The following is a 23859-nucleotide window of genomic DNA, read 5'->3' as shown; positions in this document are numbered from 1 at the left end:
GTGTGCGCATGATGTGTGTGCGCCTGCACACAACATGCCCATTGTGTGGAGGTTAGAGGACAACTCTGTGAAGTCAGTTCTACCTTAATTACAAATGCTTTCTTGAACAGTCGCAGGTCATCCCATGGGACAAGTGGTGGATATCCAGGACCAAGCAGCAAGTTTAGCCCATGCTCTCTGACTCCAGCAGGGTGAGCACATCGCCCTCATGTGCAGGGTCTTTCATGTTGCCGACGATGGAGCTGCTGGTGTCACCCATAAATTCCACACACACTTGCATGCACTGTCCCTGTGAGCTGGTCCTGCCCAGCCCTTGAGTGACTCTGGCCAGCTTGATGAACTATATATGACTTGTGTCCAAGATGGTGGCCATCTGGCAGAGAGACTCCCCGACCCCCTTGTTTTTTAGAATGTGGCTTGCCATGTAGCCCTGACTATGCAGTACAGGCTGGTGGCAAATCTTTCTGCTCCAGTCTCCTGAGTGCTGAGATTACAGGCATGTGCCACTCAGCAAGTCACATTTTGTTTTTATTTTTTGAGACATGGTCTCCTGTAGCCCAGGTGGGCCTTGAACTGGCTGTGTAGTAGAGGCTGGCCTAGAACTCTTGATCTTCTTGCCTCCACCTCCCAAGTGCTAGGATTATAGGGGTGTGCCACCATGCCCAGCTTGTCACATTTTAAAGCATTTAAAGGTGTGGGGAGAAGGGAAAAGTTTGGGTTGCTCTAGACCTTCTCCATCATCCTAAAAATGCAGACCTCCCAAGCAATGAAGTAAAACCAGGCCCAGCACTCACGTGAATGGACAACCATTTCAGGACTGTTTAACAAGCAAACAGGCAAGTTTCAGTAGGATTGGCTTGATAATGGAAGGGGAGTGGGCAGCCAGGGCAGGTGGAATCAGACACTGAAAGCAAATTCCTTCATTTCACAATTCTATCTGGCGTCCCCATTCCTATCGGCCCGCTTTGTCTAACTTTTGGACAGGTGGTTTGGATGGCGGAGATACGATCTGTCAGCCCAGGGCAGCACTAAACCTGGTTATCTGACCAGTTCTGACAAGCAGCCTTACTGAACTCACTCTGGCCCCTTTGAGGAACTTTTCCTTGTTTCTTTACCTCCTTCGCCTTGGCTGGGGAGCCCTAGAGGGGGTGGCCATCTCCTTTGGGTTTAACTCAGCTTCTTACTGCGCACCTGCCGAGTGAGTGATGGAGAGAAAGGCGACGCTAAAGAGAAATTAAGGCCAGCTTCTCCGGCTGAAATGAACGAAAGTGCTGCTAGGCTCTCCGCTGGCTAGGCCCTTGGGGCACCCGGGAGCCTAGGAGAGGAGGGATGTGGCTCCAGGAGATGACAGCCAGCAGCACGGATAAGAACTGGGTACACGCTGTGGCCCGAGCCCTGGGTACTTCCCCCACAACCCAGCCACCTATTTCAGGAGTGACTGTCCCTCTGACGTCACGGAGCCTTTCGGTTCATTCCCTGGCGCGGTGACTTTATTTTCATAACAGCCAGAAGTGCCGGGGAACTGGATTAGGCGTGTCCTGTCTCCCCCCAACCTCCCCGCCCCCGCCTCCTGTCCCTCGGTTCACCCTCACCCTCCTTCCAGCGTTTATAACAGCTCTGCTCACCCAGGGCGGGATTCCTGTCCCGGGACTTGGCCAGCACCGAGGGGCCGCGGGAAGCAGCGCCAAATTCACTGTCAAGTTCACCAGCCGCTGCGACAAGGTAAGGGGGGCGCGCAGCGGAGCGCAGGGCTCCAGGTTTAGGTCCTGATGCCAGAATGGGGCGTCGGGATGGAAGAGGCCAGAAAGCTTGGGATGGAGCACCGCTCCAGGAGAAAAAAGATAACCTCAAGGAAAGGAATTTCTCTAGTTTCACTAAACTCGGAATCTGTTTTCTGCGCTTCCCAGACTGAGATGAATGTGAAGAGGGAAAAGATCCTGGGGTGGGTGCTTTCCAGGCACTCTCTGTGCATTCCCAGAGGTGGAATCCTGGCCTGGCAGGAGGCAAGCACTTTGAGAGGAGAAGGGAGAAAGGCCTTAGAGGAAGGGTAGACACTGAGGGTGGAGAGGCACCAGGAAAAGTAGGGGTAGAGGCGGAGGAAGGCGAGACCGGCTGCTTTCTCCCACTCTGAACAGTTTCTCTTGATTTTGTCTTTCACCACTTGCCTGAGCTTCAGAATTTTGGGAAAGATCTGAAAGTCACCCCTTTTCTCTATAAGTGTAGGAGTGACCCCACAGCGTTCCCTCCTCTGAGAAGGAGGCAACTGCCACCATCTCCTTCTTCCTGCTCTCCCCCTACCAGCCCCTCTATTCTGCTGAGATTGTAGTAGAAAGTACAGGATTAAACTGCCTTCCACCAACAACTAGGTAGCACCCAGGAGTGGCCTAAATATGGTTCAAGATGGTCCCTCACCTTATTTATTTATTGTTTATTTTTGAGACAGAGTCTCAGTTTGTAACCCTGGTTGGTCTGGGACTCACTATATAGACCAGGCTGGTCTCAAACTCAGAGATCCACCTGCCTCTGCCTCCTGAGTGCTGGGATTAGTAGTGTACCACCACGCCTGGCATTCACTTTTAATTTCAATTTTATTGTTATTATTGTGTTTTTTAGACAGGGTCTCATGTAACCCAGGCTGGTCTAGAACTCACCATGTAGCTGAGGCTGGCCTTGAATGAACTCTTTTTTTCTTTTGATTTTTTGAGACAAGGTCTCTGTGCAGCCACAGCTAGCCTGGAACTCACTGTGTTGATCAGGCTGACCTCTATGTCACAGAGATTCACCTGCCTCTGCCTCTTGAGTACTGGGATTAAAGCCGAGCACCACCACTTGGCCTTGAACTCTTGATCCTCCTGCTTGCTTCTTTTGTTTATTTGTTTCTTTGCTTATTTTAAGGAAGGGTTTATTTATTAGGATTGATAGTTTGAGGAGCTCATTCTATCATGGGGGTGGGAGAGGCATGGTGTCAGGAGCAGGCGGCTGGATGGTCCAATCAACAAGAAGTCAAGAAGGTTTGTAACCCAGGCTTCCTTTGAATGCTCAGGCTGGTGGTGATCCTTCTGCCTCAGCTTCCAGAATGCTGGGGCACAAGTAGGGACACGTATAAGTCCCTACTCCTCGTCAAAGCGATCCCTTAAACGTGCAGGGGAAGGCTCCCACATGGTGGAAGAGGAATTGGAAGGATGTTCCTAACATTCCTGGATTTCTCCTCAGAGGCTTTGTTGAAACCTGTGTGTGGAAGGGGTCTTCCCAGTCAGTCACTGCTATGGGCTCATTCCTGAAGAATTTTTTAGCCACTTCAGATACAATGGCCTGGGGACTTGGCGGGGAGGGGTTGATGAGGCCAGCACCCCACCCACAAGGGTTTGTGGGCTGGCCACTACTGGGAGATGGAAGGAAGGGGGAGGGAGAGAAGGGTGAGGAGCTGCTGCATAGGGGGCTCAGCAAACCTGGAGAGTCTGGCCCTCAGGAGGGAAGGAAATGCTCTAAGCAGTGTGGATGGTTTCCTAAGAAGATATCCCAACCTGGCCTCAGGCAACTGGTTATCTCCTGGGCGCTGCAGAAAATCTGTCAGCAAGCAACCACCTGGGCCTTAGGTCTTCCTGTCAAAGGGTCTTGGGGAGGCCTCACACTCCTTTCATGGAGATTCCAACCCTCTGACTACACAGTCCCCCCTTTGGGAAGCCTGCTGAGAACTTTTTCTATTTCATTTCATTCCATTCTTTAGAGGTAATTGAAGATAACAGAGTGTGAAGAAGAATGTGGATTGTGGGTTCTATTCTTTTTCTGGGTCCACTGCTATTTAGAGATCTGCAGATAGAGCTGAGGAAATGGTGGGACAATGGTAGGAATAAACTGAATAGACTTTTCACATGAGGGAATCTGACTTTCAGAGCAACTCCCTGAGTTTTTTGTTTCTTTTCTTCTCCTTTGTTTGCTGGTGTAGAGGTCAGAGGACAACCCAAAGGAGTTGGTTCACTGCTTCCATCATGTGGATCCCAGAGACTGAGTTCAGGTTCTTGGGGTGGCAGATGCTTTTACCCACTGAGCCATCTTACTGGCCCCTGCTCTTGTTTTAAGAAAGAGTGGTTGGCCTAAAACTCATTATGTAGACCAGGCTGGCCTTGAACTTCAAGAGATGTGCCTGCTTCTGTGTCCTGAGTGCTGGGATTACAAGCCCAGCGGCTCTGTGTATTTGTACTTTTATTTCTAATTTTTTAATGACAAAATATATGACTTTCCTTCCTTCCTTCTTTCCTTCCTTCTTCCTTCTATCCCTCCCTTCCTTTCTTTTTGAGACAAAGTCTTACCAGATGTGCCCGATGGCTTCAAACTCCTGTGCTCAAATGTTTCTCCACTTTCACCCCCTCCAGTGGCTGTGCACAGGTATGCATAGCCACATCAGGTCTGTGCGTTCATTTTAGAATTTCAGATTCTTCTTTGTCTTATAAACTATAGTCATTTTCTCATAAACATTCATGACCACCTAGGTGTGATTGAATAGGGCTGGGGTGGCAAACTATGGTCTGTGGGCCACACATGACCCATAGTTTTATTTTTTCCTTCTAGTAAAGTTTCATGAGAACACATCAATGCTCTTTTTTTTTTTTAATTGTCTGTGGCCACTTTCATGCACAAACTCATGATTTCCAAGCCTGAACTACTTACTGCCTTTACAGAAAAGTTCTTGCCAATCACTGACTCAGAGGTTCTGAATTATTTGATTAATGATGGGGAGATAAAAGCTATGATTTAAAAAATTCTATAGGGGTTAAGGAGATGGCTCAGTGGGTAAGAGCACTTGCTGGGTAAGCAAGAGGATCAGAGTTCAAATCCCCAGCACCCATTTAAAAGCTGGTCATGGCTGTGCATGCCTGTAACCCCAGCATTGCAGGGCAGAGACAGGCCGGAGTTTATTAGCCAGCCAGTCTCCCCAAATGGTGAGATTCAGGTTCAGTGAGTTCAGGTTCAGTGAGACATCCTGTCTCAAGGGAATAAGACAGAGCGTTATGGACTTACTGGATCTAACAGGAATCTTTTCCCTTATGTACTGAAGTAGTGCCTTCACATGAAGGGGTCACTGAGATGCTGCCAGGAGACTTTATTTTTCTGTTTTCTGAAAGTTTTATTTCTCAGAATTCACCTGGAAAATTTAGAAGCGTCACTCAAAAATCTCAAGTTAAAAAAAATTAAAGGACTGGGGGTAATATTCTTGTTGCTGTCCAGCCTGTTGCACCTTGTAGAGTACTCAATACATCTATTTTCTTCCTAAAAAAAGAATATTGAGGATGTAGTTCAGTGTGTAGAGTGTTTACCCAGCATTCATGAAGCCCTTGGTTCAATCCCCAGCACTGCAGAAAGAGTGGCTGTAATCCTAACATTTGGAAGGTTGAGGCAGGAAGTAAGCCTTAGCTGCATAGTGAGTTTATTTTGTTTTCTTTTGGGGGGGTACAGGGTCTCCCTGTAGTCCCAGCTAGCTTGGAACTGGCGATATAGATCAGGCTTGCTACTATCTCACAGAGATCTACCTGTCTCTGCCTCCCAAGTGCTGGGATTAAAGGCATGGGCTACCAAGTCCTGCCCTGCATAGTGACTTTGAGGCCAGCCTGTGCTATGTGAGACCCTACCTCAAAAAAGAAAAAAATTAAGCCAGGAGTGGTGGCACATGCCTTTAATTCCAGCACTCAGGAGGTGGAGGCAGGCGAATCTCTGTGAGATCAAGGCCAGCCTGATCTATGTAGTGAGTTCTAGGCCTACTGGGGCTATAGGGAGACTTTGTCTCAAAAAGACCAAAGGGGAAAAAAGTCCAGAGGCAGGAGGATCACCACAAACTCAAGGCCAGCCTGGTCTACATAAGCTAGGTCAGGCTACATGAAATTTGTTTCAGGAAAAAAGTTTTAGTTGGGCGGTTTTTATTATTATTATTATTATTAATTACAGTGTCTTATAGTCTAGAATGCCCTGGAATTCCATAGCCCAGGCTGGTGGAACTCAAGACAGTCCTTCTTCCTCAGTCTCAAAAGTGGCAGGATTATAGGCATGAACCACCACACCCAGCAGTTTCCAGTATTTTAGTTCACGTTCTTGTTAATCAGAAGTCTATGTGCTTTGCTTAGAATAAGAGGAAGATGGTTCTATTCAGAGGCGCTGTGGAAAGTACAGAGATGGGCTTGAACTTTGTCATCACATGTGTTCTGATCTGCTACATGTTATGATGATTTATTTTCTTCCTGTAACTACCTAGAAACTCAGTTCAGTGATGCTAGTCAGGTATTATTCACAGGATGCTGCCACGATGTGTCATTTTTATGTGATGGGAACTGGGATGGCTACCCAGCCCAGGGAATCCTAGAGAGATACTTTCCATTTATACCTAATCCTTTTTCAAGGGCAGAGAGATTTCTGAGGGCCTCCTCCCTTAGAAGAGCTCAGCCTGGGTAAATGCGTGTGGCTTAGCCAGCACCTGGGCATACTCACCTTTAAAAATCCTTACTCCCGTAGCTGGGTGTGGAGCTCTTACTTATGATCCCAACACTTGAGAGGTGGAGGCAGGAGGATTGGAATAGAGGCCAGCTTGGGCTACATGCAAATGAGACCTTGTTTTTTTTTTTAACTTCATCCTTATTACTTACATTTGCAAATAAATAACTTGCCTTGAGTAAATATTTAGTAGTCAGTTTTAGTCTAAAATATTTGTTCTGGAACTGCTGAGTGGAACATAGCGAGAGAGACAGTGTTAGAAGATTTGCTCTATTTCCTCATGAAGCTCGTTATCCAACATTACTGGTGTTAATGTATAGCATGTAAACCACACATGTGGGAAAACTCAAGATCAAGTACTTAACTAAAAACCATGAAGAGACACATTTAGAATGAGATGGGATTAATAATAATGATAATAGAAACTTCCAGTAAAGGTTAAGTTGGTACCAAGCTTTGAAGAAATATGTAGAGGAAGGGGCTTTTATTTAAGATAGGAGAATAATTCATGTGCTGGGGCAAAAAAGTGACTTTGTATGTGAAGGTCTTAAATGAACCCAGATTACTGTTCAGATAGAAAACACTCTTGGAATGCCCGGTATGGTGGTGCACACCAGGAATTCCACTCATCACTGAGGCAGGAGGATTGTGAGTTTGAGGTCAACCTGGGCTACACAGTGAGACTGTCTTAAGAACAAAAAAAGCAATCCAGGTATGGTGGCATGTTTCTTTAATCTCAGTGCTAGGGAGGTAAAGGCAGGCAGATCTCTGTGACTTCGAGGCCAGCCTCGTTTACACAGTGAATTCCCACCCAACCAGGGTTACATAGTGAGACCCTTTCTTAAAACAAAACAAAACAAAAACTCCAAAACCAAAACCAAAACCTTACAAAACACATAATCTTGGGTAAATGACTTAATTTCCTTGTGCCTCAGTTTCCTCAAAGGGGGGTCACAAAATATTAGATATGGTGGCTCACATCTGTAATCACAGTACTTGGAAGTGGAGTCAGGAGGATTAGAAATTCAAGTAATCTTTGGCTACAAAGTAAATTCAAGGCCAGCCTGGGCTAGAGTGAGACCCAAAAAACCATAAAAACCCCAAACCAAAACAAAGCCAAAACTATTAAAGTGGGATTGTGAGAATTAAATAAGAAAATATATTACTCAGAATAAAATTTCAGGATGATTTGGGCTCTTGTTATCCTTAGATAGTTCTACTTCCTTGTCCCATCGTTCCGACAAAACTGGATTTAGCATCTCTGTTCATAAGCCTGTGACAGTGGCAGTACTTAATTGCTTAAGCCAGAATTAACCTGGCTCCTATCCATTCCTCAAGGTCCCTCTCTCTTACTGTTATAAAAACCTCCTTTCCTTAAAGCCTCCCTCCACCTCATCCAGTAGGTGGGTGGGGTTGCTGTTCCCTGGCCACCTCAGTGATCTCTGTACTTCCCAACTGCTCAGCTGGACTTTATTGGACTTTATTGGTCCTCCAAGGGTAGTGACCATGCGTTGGGGTTTGTCCACTCAGTGTGGTATCCAATATGAAGGTGGTGCTAGATGCTTATTGATGGGGAAGACTGACTGAAGTGCAAAGTTGCTTGTCCTGGAGACTTCCAAGCAGTTCAGTGCTTGACCGTATGATGGTTCAGAATCTACAAAGAGAAGCTGGGGTAAGGGGAAAGCTCTGGAGACTGTGAGGTGCAGAATGAGATTATTGTTTTTATAGTGCTGGGCACCAACCCAGGGAATTGTTTGCTAGGAAAACACTCTACTATTGAGCTCTACCCTCAGTCCTTTTAAAAGAAATTTACTTATTTTGTTAAGCTGTCATACAAAGTAATTAGTTTCATTATGGCATCTTTATATTGTATTTTATTCCTTTAAATTTTTTTGGATTTATTGTCATTTTATGCGTATGAGTGTTTTTGCCTGCATGTACATAAGTGCACCATGTGCATGTGTGTGCAATGCCCACAGAGGCCAGACATGGGAGTCAGATCCCCTGGAAATAGAGTTATAAATGATTGTTAGCTGCCGTGTGGGTGGTAGGAACTAAACCTGGGTTTTCTGCAAAAGCAGTCAACGCTCCTAACTGTTGAGCCATCTCTCCAGCCTGTATATTTTAATGACAGATGAGGTGAGAAGAAGGATGGGTTTGGAGAAGGGACGTGGAAACCTGCCGTATGGAAGTGCCAGGTGGGATGTGCAGTGGATGTACTGTGGCTTCTGTTCACCTAGTTTAGCAGTCCTTCCTTTATTTTGTAGAGGAGGAGACAGAGGTTCAGAGAGGTTAGTACTTGGTCCACACACACAGTGAACCTAAAACCCAGTTGTACTAGTTACTTTCCTCATTGCTGTGTCCGAATACCTGACAGGAAGTGACTTAAGGGAGGAAGGGCTTATTTTGGTTGACAATTTGAAGGGATATAGCCCCTCATGGTGGGGAAGACATGGTAAAAAGGGCCCATTAGATGACTGGTTACATTGTCCCTGCAATCAGAAAAAAGAGTAGACAGGAAGTGCATCCCCTCCCTCCCAGTTAAGAAATCTAAAGACCCACCCCTAGTGACCCACTTCCTACAGCTAGATCCCACCCAAAGCCTGTACCCAGTTGGGGACCTATGTTCAACACTCATGAGCCTATGGGATTCAAACTGCAATATTCTTCCTAGAAGGGAGGAAGAACTGAGGGCTTGGGATTGAGCTCAATAAGCCTCCCTCCTTCCTGTCCTTCCTCCAGGCCTCCCTCCCTCCTGTCCTCCCTCCCTCTTCCTCTTCCCTCCTCCAGCCTCCCCTCCTGTCCTTCATTCCATCCTTCCTCTCTGCCTCCCCCCCTTTTTCTTTTCTTTTTCTTCCCCCAATTTAAGACAGCACCAAGTAATTTCTGTTTCTTAGAATCCTGCCCTGTGACTGGTATGGCTCAAGGCTATAGTCCCAGTGCTCAGGAGGCTGAGACAGGAGGATTGCCATGAGTTGAGGCCAGCTTGGATTATAGTGAAATTCTGCTTCAAAAAACAAGCTGACAAATGGTTCAGTGGGCAAAGGTGTTTGCTGCCAAGCAGGACAACCTGAGTTTGAATCCCAGAATCCACAGGGTAGAAGGAGAGAAGCAAGTTGTCCTCTGAACTCCACATGTATGCCATGACACACACATACACAGACAGACAGACCAAATGTAAAGAAGACCAAGCAAACAAAAGCCACAAAGAAAAACAAAAGAAACTTTTCTCTGTCTACTTTCCTGTCTTTTCCTCATTGGGACCATAGTCTTTCAGTGCATACTGGCCTTTTTTTTTTTTTTTTTTTTTGAGACAGGGTCTCCCTGTAACCCCAGCTGGCCTGGAACTTTGGCCTGGAACTTGCTATGTAGAACAAGGCTGGTATCGATTTCACAGAGATTCACCTGTCTCTGCCTCCCAAGTGCCGGGACTAAAGGTGTTTACCACTACCCCTGCCCCATACTTCCTTGCTTATTAATGAGTTTTATTTTCCTCTGACTAATTTCCAAGTACTTAGGACATTTTTAGACCTGTTGAGCAGTCCCGGTCAACCAAAGAAGGGATGGAGGAGGCTTAATAGGTGAATTTCAGTGATAATTACCAAAAAATTACTCACCCACATAAAAAAATATTCACTAAGGCATTTTTTTTTTTTTTTTTTGACTGAGTGTGGTGGCCCAAGCCTGTAATTCCAGCACTTTGGAAGTAGAGGAAGGAGGATCAGGAGTTCAAGACCAGCTTGGACAACATGAGACTGGTTCTCCAAAACCCAAATCACAGCTTATCAACATCCTGCTATGGAAGGGGGAGGAGCTCACGAGACCCCCCCCACCCCTCCCTGAGAAATTTTATGCAGTTGTGGTTGATTAGCAAAGGAGAGCCTGGGAAGGTACCTACGCTCCTGTAAAGAAACTCTTCCCAGGTTCCTGTAAGCAGCCCTCACTAAAACCAACCAACCAAACAACCAACAGCAACAACAATAAAAAACCCAAAAAAGGGTTTGTAAAAGGATTTTTTGTGGGGCTGGTGTTAGAGCACATGACTAGCACGTGTGAGGTCCTGGGTTCAGCCCACAACATGAAATAAGAAAAAAGGACACAACTAGGTGGATGTTTGCTATTACAAAAATCCTACTGCTTTTTATGTTAGCATATTTTATACAAAACCATAGGTTTCATTTAACATTCTCATATGCATAGTATATAATTTCATCATAATCACCCAATTTTTAAAAATTTATTTTTAATTTTATGTGTATGAGAGTATTGCCTGCATGTATGTAAGTGCACTCGTGTCCTGCAATGCCTGCAGAGGTCAGAATAGGGCATCGGATCCCCTGAAACAGGACAGTTGTTAGCCACTATATGGGTGCTGGAAACCAAACCTGGATCCTCTGGAAGAGCAGCCAGTGCTGTTAACTGCTTTTCACCCAGTTTTTAAATGTGACTAAAGAATCTTTAAGGCAGGCATGATGGTGCACGCCTGTAATCCTGGCCCTTTGGAGGCTGAGGCAGGAGAATTACCAAAGTTTGAGGCCAGCCTGAGCTAGGTAGCAAGATCCTGTCCAACTCAAAAAGTTGCCGAAAAAAGCCCTCAAAACTAAAACAAAGAAAAATGTATGAGCTTTCAAAATCTTTCAAGGAGACATACTAATGTATCTATGGATAAAATTATGTGATATTTGGGATCTGATTAAGCAGTGTCATGAGTGGAGTGAGGAATTAATTGAAGCCCAGTTAGCCATAGGCTGATAATTTTTAAAAATGGTTAATGGATACTTGTGTCTCCATTATAAAGATTCCTATAACAAATACTTGTAGAAGTTTTTTTTATTATTATTATTTTTAATTTGAAGCTTTTGGGACTGGAGAAATGGCTCAATGATTAAGAGCACTGGATGCTCTTGCAGAAGATCTGGGTTCAGTTCCCAGCACTTACATGGCATCTCACAACCATCTGTAACTCCAGTTCCAGGGAATCCAATGTCCTTTTCTAGCCCCCATGGACATTGCACACAGAGGTGCACTAGTATACAAGCAGGCAAAATGCTTATAACATAAAAATTAAAGTTATGATTAAAATATAAAAAAAGGTACTGTGGAGGTATGCTCAGGGTTGGGATGTAGCTCAGTTGGTAATGTTTGCCTAGCATGCATGAGGTCCTAGGTTCAATCCCCAGCACTGCATAAACCAGGCATGGTGATGCATGCCTGCAATTCCAGCACTTTGGAGGTAGAGGCTGGAGATAGAAGTTCAAGGTCATCTTGGGCTACACACTAAGGTCTAGGCCAACTTGTGTTACATGTGATACTGTCTCAAAAACAAGACAAGAGGACACAGTCCTGCACAGTTAAACATGAAGTCAGGGACCTCTGCCTTACTGTTCCTCTGCCCGACACAGGAATTGTTTTTTAAGCAAAAGGCCACCAATTCTGTCAAGGTTTGGAATCATCATATTCAAAGTTCCTCATAATGATCAGGTAATTATGATTAGGTTCAAAGTTCTTCATAATGATCAAGTACCAACTGCTCTCCACAGACAGCAGAACATTGAAGGATGAAGTGGCAATTGACAAAACAGTTGGGGACACGAAGACACAGAAGGTCCTTCTGGTTAGATGCCCTTGTGGTTAATCTAAATAAGGAAGGAGAAATAAAGTGATGAAATGTCAGGCCCTTCTGCCCTTAGATGAGACACGGAGGGTGTTTTCTCCCTTGAACCATCTCTCCAGTCCCGAGGCTGGGCAACTTTAAAGAGAAAGAAAGGTTTACTTTTGGCTTATGGCTCAAGAGCTATGGGTCACATCTGGGGTGGCCTCGTGCTGGCAGAATCTCAAGGTAGTACAAGGTATTACATGACCAGGGCAGGAAGCCTGTGTGTGTCTATGTCTTGCTGGTCTCTCTTCTTCTTGTAAAGCTACCAGAATTCAGTCTTGAGGAATCTATGCCAATGACCTTATCTAACCCTAAGAACCTCTTGAAGGCCCCACTTAAATACTACAGTCTCATTAAGTTACCCTCTTTTCATTGCTTTTGCTTTTTTAGCGCAGGCTAGCTTCCAACTCACTATGCAGCACAGGTTGGCCTTGAACTCTGGATCTTCCTATTTCACCTCCCAAGTGCTAGGATTACAGATGTGCACCACCGTATCCAGCAGTTTCCACCCTCTCATTACCTCACAGTGGGGATTCAATTTCAGACTGAGCTGTGCGATAGAGAGGGATAAACCCTGTTTGAAACCACAGCAGTAAACTTTGTTAAAAGATTCACTATAAAATGTGAAAGTTAATAGCTGGGTGTGGTGGCCCACGCCTTTAATCCCAGTACTCAGGAGGCAGAGGCAGGTGGATCTCTGTGAGTTTGAGGCTAGCCTGGTCTACATAGCAAGTTCCAGGTCAGCTGGGGCTACAGGGAGATCCTGTCTCAAAAAGACCAAAAAAAGAAAAAAAAGTGAAAGTTAAATCTAGAGAGCTGGATTTCAATAATAAGGAAGTCTGTAGAGTTAAACTTTATCTTGGTGCTGTTTTATCCTAACATGCTATGCATATTCTAATGTAAAGGGGCTAGAGCTCCTTAGCAGTTAAGAGCACTTGCTGTTGTTCCCAGCACCTATGCCAGGCAGCTCACTGTCACCTCTAGTTCCAGCTCAGGGGATCTGGCACCCTCTTCTGGCCTCCATGGGTATCTGCACTTATGTGTACACAACCACACATAGACACACAAATACACCTAATTAAAAATAATAAAATCGGGACTGGAGAGATGGCTCAGCGGTTAAGAACACTGGTTGTTCTTGCAGAAGACCTGGGTTTGAATCTCAGCACCCACATGGCAGCTAACAACTGTCGGTAACTCCAGTCCTAGGGGATCTGACAGCCTCTTCTGACCTCCGAGGGCATTGCATGACACAAGTGCACTTACCTACATGTAGGCAATACATGCATACACATAAAATAAAAATTAAAAAAAATAATAAAATTGTCAGGGCTAGAGAGATGGCTCAGTGGTTAAGAGCACTGGCTGCTCTTGTAGAGGACCTTGGTTTGGGTCCCAGCACCAACATGTGGCTAATAACCATCTGTAACTCCAGTTCCAGGGGATCTAACAACCTCTTCTGACCTCTATGGACACCTCCACTTAGTGTGCACATACATGCACCAACACACATGTACATAATAAAAAATAATGAAATAAATCTTTAAAACTATTCTAATGCATATAGTATGCATTCATACAAACAAATTATGTGTACGTATAATATATTCATCTATGTATAATTTTTCACTCATTACTCTTTGAATACAATAGTATAGTTTAATAAATAGTACTATTTGAATAACCTTGGTATGATGGCTGTGTCATCTAACTTATTTTATTTATTTTTGTGGTAGGGTTTCGCTCTTGCTAACCTGTAACTTATTATGTAGCTTAGGTTTCAACTCAGCAATCCTCCTGCCTCAGCTTCCTAAGTGCAGAGATTACACACATGAGCCACCTGCCTGATGGCTTACATCTCAGAGGAGGCAGGTGTTTGCTGAGGAGGCCCCTCCCTGGTTGGTAAGAAATGGGCCTGCCTTGGGAGCTGGTCATGAAGACCCAGGATGGGAGGAGAAGGGTGTTCCCTATTTGCTGGGTAATCACAATCTCCTGTGGTGGTAGACACTCCTTAGCATGGCCAGCAAAGTCTCATTTAAAAGCATTTATGGCTCTTTGGTGACGAAACTCTGACTCATTTTCGTTTGCCCTCTGGAGAGAGGCTGGATTCAGCTGGTGCAGTGTACTGGTTGATGCTTCCCAGCCCAGGCCTTCCTTCTCAGTCCCGGTTTCTTTGCTGCACATTCTCTGCCCTATCTGGTCCTCGAAGAGGCCCATGCTTTTGTCTGGAGCCTGGCTCCGTGACTCTGCATCCTTTCCTGATGGACTGCAGCTGTCCTTCAGAATTCATCAGGACTTGTGATGCTGCCTCCATGACTCTGCATCCTTTCCTGATGGACTGCAGCTGTCCTTCAGAATTCATCAGGACTTGTGATGCTGCCTCCATGACTCTGCATCCTTTCCTGATGGACTGCGGCTGTCCTCTAGAGTTCATCAGGACTTTTGATGAAGACCACTGAACAAATCCACCAGAAAAAAGCTAAAGAGAGAGCTGAACTTGTGGTGCCTGCCTGTAACCCCAGCACTCAGGAGGTAGAAGTAGGAGGAGCAGGAGTTCAAGGGTATCTTTGGCTACATAGCCAGTTTGAGGCCAGCCTGGTTTACAAGACAGCCTGTCTCAAGAAACCAAAAATTAAAAACAAAACAAATATAAGAAACAAAGGAACCCCCCCCACAAATAGCAAACAAAAACCCAAAAGGGACAGGCAGCAGAATAATTCAATGAAGATTTGTAGTTTATTTAGAAACTGTTAGAATTATAGACAGTTATGTTTAGCAGTGCTGGATTTCAGCTTACCTGGTATTGACTTTGAAATATGAGAGGCATCTGCTTTGAGGCAATATGGAAACTTGAGTCTCTTTCCTAGTTTAACTTCCTGTTATGTATGGGATTTAGACGTCATAAGGTTGGGCAAACAGCAAGGGGGCTCAGGGCAGAGAAAGGGGGCTTTCTCCCTGAGATGTTAAGAAGAGAAAGAGGAAGTTATACTTGATCTATCCAGGCAATTCCCCAATCTGATATTTATTTTTATTATTTTCAAAGTATATATATATATGTATGTGCTTGTGTGTGGGTATGTGTACATGGGTGCAGGTACCCAAGAAGGCCAGAAGAGGGCATTGGATCACCTGGAGCTGGAGTTATAGGCGGGTATGAGTTGTCTGACATGGGTACAGGGAACTGAACTGGGGACCTCTGGAAGAACAGTACACATTGTAACTGCTAAGTCATCTCTCCAGTCCCAGATTCATTCTTCCTTCCCTCCCTTCCTTCCTTCCCTCCCCTCCCCTCCCTCCCTCCCTCCCTTTTGATCCAAAAAGTTCCACTTTCTTAAAGCTTGTTCCCGGTCTACAGGCACAAGTACTATTGGCAGATCTATATTAGAGTATTAGGGTATCTGGCCGTATAAAATCATCTAGTGACAGTGATATTTACAAACATGGTGATCTTTCTTCTTCCTCTTCCCTTTCCCTTCCCTTCCCTTCCCTTCCCTTCCCTTCCCTTCCCTCCCTTCCTTTCTTTCTTTTTCAGTGCTAGGACTTGAATGTAGAGTCCTACTTTGAGGAGGTTTGCCTGCTTCATGACTTTTCTTCTTTTTTTAATGCAGAAACAACCAGAATGTCTGCCACATCTCCTGCCCCTGGAGGTTGCCGCTCAGACCTGGACCCCAGGTACTACAGACTGTGTGACCTGGCTGAAGGTTGGGGCATCGCCCTAGAAACACTGGCTGCAGTGGGGGCTGTGACCTCAGTGGCCTTTATGTTTGCTCTTTTGATCGTCATCTGCAAAGTGCAGGACTCCAACAGACGCAAGATGCTCCCCACCCAGTTTCTGTTCCTCCTGGGTGTGTTAGGGGTCTTTGGCTTGACCTTCGCTTTCATCATCAAACTGGATGGGGCCACGGGGCCCACGCGCTTCTTCCTCTTCGGTGTTCTCTTTGCCCTCTGCTTCTCCTGTCTCCTGGCCCATGCTTTCAACTTGACCAAGCTGGTCCGAGGGAGGAAGCCCCTGTCCTGGTTGGTGATCCTGAGCCTGGCAGTGGGTTTCAGCCTGGTCCAGGACGTCATTGCCATCGAATACCTTGTCCTCACCATGAACAGGACCAATGTCAACATTTTTTCTGAGCTGCCTGCCTTGAGACGCAATGAGGACTTTGTGATGCTCCTCATCTATGTGATGTTGTTGATGGTGCTGACCTTGCTCATATCCTTCTTCATCTTCTGTGGATCCTTCCCTGGCTGGAAGAGACACGGGGTCCACATCTGCCTCACTGCACTGTTTTCTATTGCCGTCTGGGTGGCCTGGATTGCCGTGCTCCTGGTTCCCGACATTGACCCACAGTGGGATGACACCATCCTCAGCACCGCCCTGGTTGCCAATGGCTGGGTTTTCCTGGCCTTTTATATTTTACCTGAGTTTCTACAGCTCCCGAGACAGCGAAGTGCTATGGATTACCCAGTTGAAGATGCTTTTTGTAAACCTCAACTCATGAAGCAGAGCTATGGTGTAGAGAACAGAGCATACTCCCAAGAGGAAATCACACAAGGTATGGTTGAGAAGCCTTTGCCAGAAAGATGGGGGAGAAGTCAGGCACGCATACACACACACACACACACACACACACACACACACACACACACTCACACCCCACCTCTAATCTCAGCACGCTAGAGGTGGAGGCAGGAGGATCATGAGTTCAAGGTCAGCTTGGGTCACATAGAAAGACAGTCTCAAGGGGCTGGAGAGATGGCTTGGTGATTAAGAGCTTCTCTTGCAAAAAACCTGGGTTTGGTTCCTAGCATCCACATGGCAGCTATAACCATCTGTAACTCCAGTTCCAGGGGATCCAATGCCCTCTCCTGGCCTCTGTGGGCACTGCACAAACAGGTGCACTTACATACATGCAGGTAAAACACTCATACATATATATTTTTTTTTTAAAAAGACTGTCTCAAAATACCAAAAGCTGGTGGGCTGGGATATAGCTCATTTGGTAAAGTGTTTGTCTATTATGCATGAACACTTGGTTCAGCATCTCAGTGTCACATAAACTTAGTGTGGTGGCATAGACCTGTAATCTCCACACTTAGGAGGTGAAGGCAGGAAGATCAGAAACTCAGGGTCATCTTTGGCTACATATGGAGTTGAAAGTCAGCCTGAGCCACACAAGACTCTGTCTCCAAAACACAAAAACATTCTCAGCTGTAAACCTGTAATTCTTTAAAAATATCAGCAGAAATTCCATTCACAGTAAAAGGATATTTTCTAACCCCCTTGTCCAACCCTAGTGTCTGCCTTCTGGTTTTATCTTAGTTAGTGGTAAGCCCATCTAAGGCATCTCTGGAAAACCGTGTTATCTCAACTATGGAAAAGAGGAATAAAGGTAGAGGACAAAAACAGAACAAACAACAAAATACCCAAAACCCAGAAGTAGAAACATCTGAAAAAAGACAGACAGACAGAGAGATGGGGCAGAGGAAGAATCACTGGCTGTGATAACCGTAAGGGTACTGGGGTGTGGTGGCACATACTTATAATCTCAGCACTTGGAAGGCAGAGGTAAGAGAAACAGAATTTCAATGTCATCCTGGGCTACTTTGAGCCCCTCATCAAAAAACAAACAAACAAATAAAAAACAATAAAACCCCCAAACAACAACAACAAAACAAACAAAACAAATACCTCCAAACAAAACCCCCGAACTGTAAGAAACAGGATTTTTCCAGATTCTGAACTTGACTCAAATCTCTGTCCAGTTGAGCAAGACTGGAAGCTGGTATCTGTAGTCTTCACCAAGTACTTTCTACACAATTCCACACTGACTTCTCTTTGAATCAAAGTAAGGTGGGGCAAAAGAAGGGAAAATTCCTACTGAGTGTGGGTGAGGTCAGGCTCTGTGTACAAGGTGTATAAAGGCATTCCTGGAGCTTGGGAGATAGCTCAGTGGTTAAGAATGCATACTGCGCTTCCAGAGGACTTTTGAGTTCAATTCCTGGAACCCATATCTGGTGGCTTACACCTGCCTGTAACTCCAGCTCGAGGGGATCCGTCACCCCTGGTCTCTGAGGGCACCTGTACTCATGTGCACAGACACATACACTTATTATTATTATTTTTTAAAAGGCATTGCGTTCCTGTCAGACGTGGTGGCACACGCCTTTAGTCCCAGCACTTGGGAGGCAGAGACAGGCAGATCTTTTTGAGTTTGAGGCCAGCCTGGTCTACATAGTGAGGTCCAGGACAGCTGGGGCTACAGGAAGACCCTGTCTCAAAAAGACAAAAAAAAAAAAAAAAAAAAAAAAAAAAAAAAGGCATTCCTTGCAGAAATGTGGAGCCTTTGTATTTTGTGAGTGCCAAGAGCCAAGCTGTGATTTCCTTCAGTGGTCTCAGAGGGCTGGAGGGAGGAAGCCCTGTTATCACAAGTCATCAGGTATCTTCATAAAGTTCATGGGGACTTTGCTTTAGCATGAACAACCGCATTTTACTGTACGAATCTGGGCCTATGGGAGGGAAAAGATCATATCTGAAATGAGAGAATGAGATGGTTTTATTCTTACCCACAGCTGTGAGAAGCCAGGGGCAGTGCTGAAGAAAAAGAGGCTGAGTTGAGGGCTAGAAATTGACATGGCCTGTTGCTTATCTCCAGGATTACACTGATCTTTGAGTGTAGCCTCTGAGGGGAAGTGCTTTCTGGACAGTCATGAAGGACCTTCGAGGCTGGGTTCTTGGATTCAGATATAATGAGGTCTTGACTCCACTGTTTTGAGATAAGGTCTTTCTATGTAGACCAGGCTGGCCTTGAACTTGTGCTCAGGATGTTCCCTGCTTCTTCCTCTAGAGTGCTGGAATCACATGCACTTCCAGGCTCAGCTCAAAGCTTGGATACTTTGTTTTTTTTCTTTGTTGTTGTTTCTGTGGTGCTGGGGATGGAACTTAGGGTCCCCTGCATGCCAGGCAAGCTTTCTATCACTGAACTCTCCTAGGCTGTGCTCTTAAGACATGGACCACAGGGCTTCCTGGGGTCTCTGTGGCCTCCTACATGCATGAGAAAGCCTGAGGGTGGGAGGGCAGGAACACCACTCTGAATATTCCCAGAGTTTCAGCCTACTGCCTCACCTTGGACTTCTGCTATAGGTTCCTAGGCCCCTAATGAGTCCTCCTTTTTGGTTCTTGTTTCTGTGTTTGGCTCTTTGAGGCTGGGTCTTGCTATGTAGTCCCAGTGTCCTAGAACTTGTCATATAGACCAGACTGGCCTTGACTTTAGGTGCTTTTCCTGCCTCTGCCTCCAGAGTGCTTGGATTGCAGGTGTGTACCAGCATGCCTGACATGGCTTCTTGCCTTGCCTCTTGAGCCCCTGTCTGTTTCCTCCCCCTCAAATGCTTTTCCTGTTGCTGCCCACATTCCTCGATGCTGCCCTGGAGCCTATTATGTTGGATCCCGATCAATAGTGAGGCCTTCACACTTTCCACACCATTCCCTGCCAGGCCACAAATCACCACTGTCTTCCAGACTCTGTGTCTGGGTCAAAATGCAGCTGTTTTTCTGTCTCTTCAAAGTCCAGCATTCCCCATTGTCTCTTAGGAATTGCTCCACCCTATGCACCTGTAGAACTTTGAGATGCTCTTATCAGCCTTTGCCACATTCAGTGGTGACCTGTGTGTTTGTCGTATTTCTTGCAGGGCAGGATAGACCTTAAGTTCCTCAGACTATCTTTGCTTGTTTATTTATTCTTAGTCTAAAAATTCCTATGTTTTCTAAAAATTTTTATTTATTTTTATGTTTTGCCTACATGTATGTAAGTACACCATACGAGTACAGTACCCACAGGGATCAGAGGAGGGCATCAGCTGTCATATGGGTGTTGGGAACTGAACCCAGGTCATCTGTAAGAGCAGCCAGTGCTCTTAATGGCTGAGTTATCTCTCTAGCACCCCCACCTTTTTTTTTTTTTTTCTTTTGAGACAGGGTCTCACTATGTAGCCCCAACTAGCCTGGAACTTGTTATGTAGACCAGGCTGACCTTGAATTCACAGAGATCTACCTGCCTCTGCTTTCTGAGTACTAGGATTAACCACATAGGCCACCATGACAGGCAAAAAAGTTTTAGTATTGCATTTTATTTATGTGCATGGGCATGCTACAACACACATGTGGACACAGGACAACTTGTGGAAGTCAGTTCTCTCCTTTCACCATGTAGGTTCCAGGGATTGAATTCAGGTCATCCGTCTTGACAGCAAGTGCCTTTGCCCACTGTGCCATCTCTCCAGTCCCTATGTTTACTTTTGAGACAGTAAGATCTCATGTAGCCCTGGGCCTGGAACTCACTATGTAGCTGAGGATGACCTTGAACTCTTGATCCTCTTGGCTCCGTCTCTCAAGTACTAGGATTACTCAAGTGTCCTGCCATGCTTATCTCTTTAAACTATCTTAAATGAAATGGTGGCAGGTAAATTTGTCAGGAAATTAGGGAGTTCCTTTAAAGTGAGCTCCAGTACCAAACCCCCTGTTTCCCCACATATATAGAATACAGCTGCTCATGGATTCTTCCCTTGTCCGGCAGTTGAAACGGGCTCCTGTGATGGACCATCCCTCTAGGTACACTTCTAGACAGACCTGGAAAGACTTAAAGACTCGACAAATGTATTTTTGTTTTTGTTTGTTTCTTTCAGACAGGGTCTTACTCTGTAGCCCAGGCTGGCTCCAAACTCATGGTGACCCTCCTGCCTCACCCATCTGAATGCTGAGTTTACAGGTGTTTGCCACTAAACCTGGTTTTCTTCAAATGTGATTTTTTTTTTTTTTGGTCTTTTTGAGAAAGAGTCTCCCTGTAGCCCCAGCTGCCCTGGAATTCACTATGTAGACCGGGCTGGCCTTGAACTCACAGAGATCCACCTGCCTCTGCCTCCCGCGTGCTGGGATTAAAGGCGTGCACCACCATGACAGCTTTAAATGAGCTTTGGATGTGGTCCAGAGCATGGTGGGGGGGTGCTCTGCATGCATGTTTTAGAAAGGGGTCCCTCCTGCCACCTGCCACTGCTCACCATTCGTCCATTCTGCCAATTTGTGCTTCCTCCCAGCCTGATTCTGGGCTGGAGGGCATCCTCTCTCCCTGAGAGAAATTTGAAGTCGCTGCTGGACAATGGGGCAAGCTGTTCCCCCATACTATAAGTGGTACAGCAGGGTGAGCACAAGTGGGTGCCTTGGGGCTTCATCTTCTCTTCTCCCTGTGTTTCAGGTCTTGAGGATATCGGGGATACATCCTATGCGTCTTATTCCACCCATTTTCAACTGCAGGTAAGTCACCTTTCTCCATCCTCAGCAGCGTCCACCCTCTTAGAAGGGCAGTTGTCTTTTGGGAATAATGTTATCACCAGTCTGGTGGTTCCTAAGCCATCAGCACTGAAAGGGTAACATGCCTTCTTTCCTGACTTCTGCTTTTTGGGGTTAGGGTGGAGCATTGACTCAGGGAGGAGCTGGAGAGGTCTTGGAAGAAGGTGATTGGCGGTCCGTTGAGATAGCAGGCAGGTGGAGTGAATTGAATTAACCACATGCCTGCTTCCTTTGCAGAATCCGAATCCCCAGAAGGATTTTTCCATCCCGCGGGCCCAGGCCCGGACCAGCCCCTACGGTGACTACGAGGGACGGAAAGAGGGCAGCTAACTGTCTGGAAAAGTGGGACAAACGGAGCCAGGCATCAGACCCAGCCGGGAGTCCTGCGGGTGTGGACCAAATCCGGGCATCCTAAGGGAATGGTAGAAACACCAGCGGACCCGGCTTGTGCCACTCCCAGAGCACCGTCTGGGGCGCCTGCTGCTGCAGCTAACAGACTGCCTCTTTCCAGTGTTCCAGTGTTTTCCTTAGTCCCGTACTTAGTCCTCTTTGAAGTGGGAGTCTCCTGCATCTTAGGGTCAGACTCTTAACCGTTCTCGAGCGAGTGACTAAAAGTGTAGTCACTTGACCACATGCTGACTTATCGAGCTTTGGAAGCCTACTCATCAAACCTAGGGCGGGGCCTCTGAGGATGGCTTGGCCCAGAGCTGAACAGCAGACAAACCCAGCAAACACCTGGGTCTCTTCCCCATCCATCTCAGTGCACACCGGAATCCTACCTGGCACTGCCCTCCCAGGCCTTCCTGCCTGGGTAGGAGAAACTAAAGGTCACCAACTGTCTGCTCCACCGGGTGGCACTAACTCACAAGGGCACTGTTCCTGTTTCATGATACCCCAAACTTGCTGTCAACCAACCCCCCAGATCTAATCACCCCATGTACTTTGCCAGGAGCTCTTCCTGACCTCACGAGGCCTCAGTTCTCCTTGTCAGGGGAATTTGGGCACTGTTCTTGCCATAAATTCCTGGCATTTACTCTTCTCCTTGTCCCCCCTCCCCCCTCCTCAGCTTCTGTAAATAGATTTATACTGTGTTCACCTCCAGCTCTGGGAGTGCGTGGTGTCTGCTCTCGGGGGTGTGTTTGTTGCGTGGTAAGTTATTCACATGGATATGCAATAAAGATATGACGATAACTCTCTTCACATTCATTTATTGATTCTGGGTGTGTGTCTATGTGTGCTGCCTTGACTGGCCCACGGTACTTGTATAGCGATCAGAGGACAGCTTGGAGTTGGTTCTTCTGCTGTGTGTGTCCCGGGGATTAAACTCAGGTCTCCAGGTGTGGCAGCAAGCGCCTTTACCCACTGAGCCTCCTCCTTTTTTCAAAATTAAAATTATTTTATATTTTCACTTATTTAGAAATTTCCTTTTTAAAAAAATATTTTATTTACTATCTAGTTATGTGTTTGAGTGTATTGCCTGCATGTAGGTAGGTGCACCGGTGTTGTGCAGTGCCTGAGGAGGTTGGAAGAAGGTGTTGGATCCCCTGGAACTGTAGTTATGGATGGTTGTTAACTGCTATGTGGGTGTTGGGAATTGAACCCTGGTCCATTGAGTCATCTCTCCAGCCCCCTCCCCCATTCTTTTAGTGCATGCGTGTATGTTTGTGGGTATGGGTATGGGTATGGATGTGCATTAGTGTGCATGTGGAGGTCAGAATATAAATTAGGGAAGCCAGTCAGTCTTCTCCTTCTACCATTCAGATCCTATGAGTTGAACTTAGGTCATCAGGCTTGGTAGCAAGTGGCAAGTGCCTTTACCCTGATGACTCATCTCTCAATCTTTTTTTTTTTTTTTTTTTTTTTTTTTGAGACAGGTTTTATGTAGTCTAAGCTGATCTTAGACTTATGTAGCTGAGAATGACCTTAAATTCCTGATACTCCTGCCTCCACCTCCCAAGTACTGGGATTACAGGTTTGTGCTATCATACCCAGCTTAATGCTTATTTATTTTAAAAATTGTGTGTGTATGTGTGTATGCATGTGGAGACACCAGAGGACAACTTTCAGTCCTTCAGGCACTGTCCATCCTTTTTTTTTTTGGTCTTTTTGAGACAGGGCCTCCCTGTAGCCCCAGCTGGCCTGGAACTCACTATGTAGAGCAGGCTGGCCTTGAACTCACAGAGATCTGCCTGCCTCTGCCTCCCAAGTGCTGGGACTAAAGGCGTGTGCCACCACACCCGGCCTACTGTCCATCCTTTTTTGAGACAAGATCTCTCATTGAGTTGGGTAGGCTAGGTTGGCTGGTCCATGAGCTCTAGGAATCTACTTGTCTTTAGACACCACCACACACCTAAGGGGGACCAAACCCAAGGCTTCATGTAGAAACTGT

General features: G+C 46.0%; 1 protein-coding gene across 1 annotated transcript; it reads left to right on the top strand.

Moving 5' to 3' along the window:
• The first annotated feature begins 1495 nt into the window (after nt 1-1495).
• On the top strand, nt 1496-22664 carry Gprc5a (G protein-coupled receptor class C group 5 member A). Its single transcript, XM_008837468.3, has 4 exons — nt 1496-1722; nt 15745-16683; nt 21376-21434; nt 21708-22664. The coding sequence occupies exons 2-4, from the start codon at nt 15756-15758 to the stop codon at nt 21798-21800; spliced, it is 1080 nt and encodes a 359-aa protein (XP_008835690.1). The 5' UTR covers nt 1496-1722; nt 15745-15755; the 3' UTR covers nt 21801-22664.
• The last annotated feature ends 1195 nt before the right edge of the window (nt 22665-23859 follow it).

Source organism: Nannospalax galili, unplaced genomic scaffold, assembly GCF_000622305.1.
Source record: "Nannospalax galili isolate Female #2095 unplaced genomic scaffold, S.galili_v1.0 scaffold210, whole genome shotgun sequence".
In the NCBI taxonomy this organism is placed as follows: Eukaryota; Metazoa; Chordata; class Mammalia; order Rodentia; family Spalacidae; genus Nannospalax; species Nannospalax galili.
Note: the sequence above shows the minus strand (reverse complement) of the source record. Positions and strands in the feature narration are given on the sequence as shown.